General features: G+C 44.8%; 1 protein-coding gene across 1 annotated transcript; it reads left to right on the forward strand.

Moving 5' to 3' along the window:
- Positions 1–389: 389 nt before the first annotated feature.
- Positions 390–1,089, forward strand: LOC115326689. Its single transcript, XM_029987585.3, has one exon. The coding sequence runs from the start codon at positions 605–607 to the stop codon at positions 1,079–1,081; it is 477 nt and encodes a 158-aa protein (XP_029843445.2). The 5' UTR covers positions 390–604; the 3' UTR covers positions 1,082–1,089.
- Positions 1,090–4,432: the final 3,343 nt, after the last annotated feature.

A 4,432-nucleotide genomic window follows, 5' to 3' on the forward strand; every position in this document is an offset into this window, starting at 1 on the left:
TCACTGTTTTGAACCGTAATGCCAACGATATCTCAACTTTTTTACGTGCAGGAGAGTTCGTGCAAAGGAGCAAAGGCCCATATCCCTACCCTTGAGGTTAGAAGACGTTGCCATTCCAGCTAACTACGCGTCGAAGAAAGACGGCTCGAGGTTTCTTGTTTTCGACTCCGGTGTGCAAGATCAGGACCGCTTCCTCATTTTCTGCAGTCCGCAGATGATTGCAGTTCTTCAAACATCCAAGAAATGGTTTGCCGACGGTGCATTCAAGGTTGCACCAGAACTGTTCTTTCAAGTCTACAGCCTACATTGTGAAGTTGGCGGATCTGCTCTGCCCGCGGCTTATATTCTGCTAACCGGTAAAAACTGTCGTACGTACACGCGAGCTCTGAGCGCCCTTATTAGCGAGTGTGGAGGGGTCTGCGAGCCAAGTACCATAATAGTGGACTACGAACTTGCAGCCATTAACGCTTTCAAGACGGTCTTGCCAACATCCGACGTGCGTGGGTGCTTCTTTCATCTATCGCAGTGCGTTTATCGCAAGGTTCAATCTGAAGGACTGCAAGAACCATACGCCTGTGATCCTTAAATCAACTTGGAGGCCCGCATGATACCTGCTCTTTCCATGGTACCCCGGAGTGATGTGGAGGATATCTTCACCGAACTGGCGTCTAGCGTACACTCAGCTCTGCAACCAGTGATGGATTACTTTGAAGATACCTTCATAGGACGGCCAACGGCTGGGGGAAGGCGAGACGCACAGTTTCCAGTGAAACTCTGGAATCACCATGACACCGTGCTCCAGTGCGACTCCAAGACCACCAACTCGGTGGAAGCATGGCTCAGGGGCTTCCAGGCTCATGTGCAGTGCTCTCACCCGTCTCTTTGGAGGTTCCTGGAGGTTCTACAAAGAGAGGAGTGCATGCAGCTTCACCGGCTCACAGAACTTGAGATGGGGCAGCGATTCAAGCCGGAAACAAAGTATGTGAAGGTTTCCGAGCGCCTGCAGACACTCGCTAGAGAGTATGACCGCAACCATGCTCTTCGATTTCTCAGAGGCGTTGCTCGTAACGTATCCTTCTAAATTTTTTATTGCACGTGTTTTGTGAATAAAAGATGTTTCAAGTTAAAATCTTGGGTCTGGCCTCAGATGTTATGCTTGCTTCCTACACCGAAAGGCCAGTGCACCGAAAAGTCAGTGCACCGAAAAGTCCGTGCACCGAAAAGTACGTGCACCGAAAAGTCTGTGCACCGAAAGGTCCGTGCACCGAAACGTCCGTGCACCGAAAAGTCCGCACCGAGAAGTCCTACACCGAAACGTCCTGCACCGAAATGTCCGTATCCCGCTATTTTCACACAAAAATGAGTACACAAATATTTGATCTCATGCGAAATAAATTTACTATTCAATCTATTTGACTTGTTTTCTTGATTTAAATCGATATTTCATTTGATTACAATTATTTGGTACTCGCATACATTTCATCGAACGCCGCTTTGTCGAACACCGTTTCATCGAAAAAATGGACGTTTCATCGAACGCCGTTTCATCGAACGCCGTTTCATCGAATCGCTGACAGCCGTTTCATCGAATGTTTTTTTTTTGTATATATATAAAAAGTGTGAAAGATGCTCTTTTATGCACGGATCGAGTGCACTTTCGTGTCATTCACCCACCTCATCGTCAGGTGTTTTTTTTTATGTCCAAACTTGTAGCTGTTACAATTTATTTTGATGCAGTAACCTATAAGGATATTTTTACCGATTTTGATGTTTGTTTCGCATATTGTACTTATCTGTTCACCCCCTCTGTATTACCCGATGGGCCTTGAGGGTATTTTAACAAATAAATAAAAAGTCGCACTCCCGGTAAGAGCGCACTCCAACTCATGGAGGCCAGAAGGCGACTTAGGTTTTGCGCAGGCGCAACAACTTTAGCCCTGTGAGCCTCCTAGCCTATCATGTATTTCTATTGATACTTTTTTACTGCCCGAAGCTTGCAGCAGCTAAAGCTGAGGTGCTAGTTATGAAACTACAACAAAACATTGTTTTTTTTTTGTTTTTTTTTTAGTTCCAAGACTCAAGAAGTCAAAAGTAAGTACGTCACTTCAAATTTTATTTGAAAACTTTCGGGGGTTCATCTGTTCGTGCGACAGCCATTCACCGTTTCAAATGATGAGCAATTGCTCTCAAAAAGTCCCCCACAGCCATGCTCCGTCGGTGGGCGGCGGAGAAAAGCTCACCGGAGAAAAACTCACCGGGGATAAGCTCACCGGAGATAAGCTCAGCGGAGAAAAGCTCACCGCGAAACCGGCAGATGCGGAGAAAAGCTCACCGAATTTTTTTTAACTTAGCGGATTCTGCGTCAAACGTGGCAATTTAACACAATTCGCGTTCGTCACTTCATTAAAAATATCTCCTCTGTCTTTGTAATATTCTTGAAGTTCGTTGGGCATATTTACTAATTCCTCAGAAATCGCCCATTATGTATATTAAATAAACCGCAAGTATAAAATAAGAACATCGTACACTGGTAAGAAAAGACAACAATTTATTCACAGCTGATAGTGCGCCTTCGGTAGCTCTGTCAGATAAAGAGGTTTGTTCTTTGCGAGCTAATAGGAATAGCGGTGTGTGAACCGTCTCAGCTCCAAATATTTTGTAGCGCCTAATAGATAAGTAGGTATTTGTTAAAGTAATCAGTGTCGGCTACGCTGTTTTCTTTCCGTTAATTTCACTAACAAAGCTCTAGCTGCGAGAACAGCCTCGTCCTGTCGTGTTTGTTGTCTTCACTTCGTCGTCGTCGTTTGAACGGTTTTCATCATGTATAACGTTTACCAACTCGCCCTATTCGATACATTACACAAGACTACTTATTATATAGGTCACGAGTAATAACGGTGCCAGTGTGCAGCTCTGAAGGTAATGGGTGGTTCGCAGTAGAAGGGCACTATCGCACAAAGGCATCGAGTGGAAACACCAGCACGAACGGCTAGAAAATATGCATGCCCGCGGAAGAAAGAAGCCTCGATATCCTACTGACTATATACCTCTTTTCAAAAGGTGAACAGCAGCTTCAAAGAGAATTTCAGGCACCGCGTTGTTGCGCATGCACTTTCGGACTTTAGGCATTTACAGTTTTGATTTTTAGGTTTTAGGCAGACATTATTAAGTTTTAACCTTTTTCTTGTTCTTCAAGTGCATAAAGCTTTCAGTTAGGCTTCGATGCGTAGAGGGTAAGCCATAGAAAACACTCGCCCGCAATTATTAATTTGGGAGCAATATACCCAATAAGCTTAACAAATATTACAAAAAAAGGATATTTTCTTTTTGACAAAGCTGACGAATCTTAATGTTAATAAATTGATATATGTTACGCATGATCCAACTGCCTCCATATAAAAAGAAGAAAAAAATTGGTGAGCTTTTTTCCGCATACGCTCAATGGCCGGTGAGCTTTGCTCCGGTGAGCTTATCTCCGGTGAGCTCTTCTCCGGTGAGCTTTTCTCCGGAATTCAAACCATTCTCCGTCGGTTCTCATAAAAATGGTGGACCTTCTTATTTCTTGCCGTTATGGCCTTCTTCTGGCGAGGAGGCTCTTGGGAACTCAGCATCGCCTCCAGCTTGTCTTCCATCAGTTGATGTTCTGCGGCGATGCAAGTATAAAACTTCCAGAACCCGGGATGGGCACCTCCGACCAGCTTCAGGAAGCGGGAATGCCACCCTGGCGTTCGATAAGACGGCGTTCGATAAAACGGCATTCGATGAAACGGCTTCGATGAAACGGTGTTCGATAAAACGGCGTTCGATGAAACGGAATTCGATGAAACGGTGTTCGATAAAACGGCGTTCGATGAAACGGAATTCGATGAAACGGCTTCGATGAAACGGCGTTCGACGAAACGGCGTTCGATGAAATGTCCGGTCCCACACCCATACATTATTCTGTAATAAGCCATAAATGATTGAGTGCTTTGTTTTCGTCGTGCGAGGAGCCAGCCTGCCTATGAGTTTGCGAAAATGACTTACGTATTAAATTGTGGGTGGAGTTTATTTCCCTCCATGTCACTCCCTCTCATAGGCCGAGAGCTGGCAAAGCCTTATCTTCAGAAATGACTGTTAGTATTTTTGTTGTTTTTTTCTCTCGCTGGATTAGCAGGCCAGGATGGTATTGTTTTCAAAGTGCTGAAAGAAACAGGAGAATGACGACACTGACATCATCCAGCTACTCTTCGTAGACCATTTATGCCAAGGGTTGCCAAGCTGCGGCTCTTTGCGTGTTAAAATGCGGCTCGCGGATTTTAAATAAACCTAACACCCCGCTCCCCTTCCCCGCCTCCCTCCCGGTTTTACGAGCATTTCCCCCCAAAAAGAAAATGATCGCGTTTTAAATAAAAAAAAACAAAAAAAAAAACAGGTTGAGGTTTGGTAGTCT

This window comes from Ixodes scapularis, unplaced genomic scaffold (genome assembly GCF_016920785.2).
Source record: "Ixodes scapularis isolate PalLabHiFi unplaced genomic scaffold, ASM1692078v2 PGA_scaffold9__187_contigs__length_104089568, whole genome shotgun sequence".
Lineage (NCBI taxonomy): Eukaryota > Metazoa > Arthropoda > Arachnida > Ixodida > Ixodidae > Ixodes > Ixodes scapularis.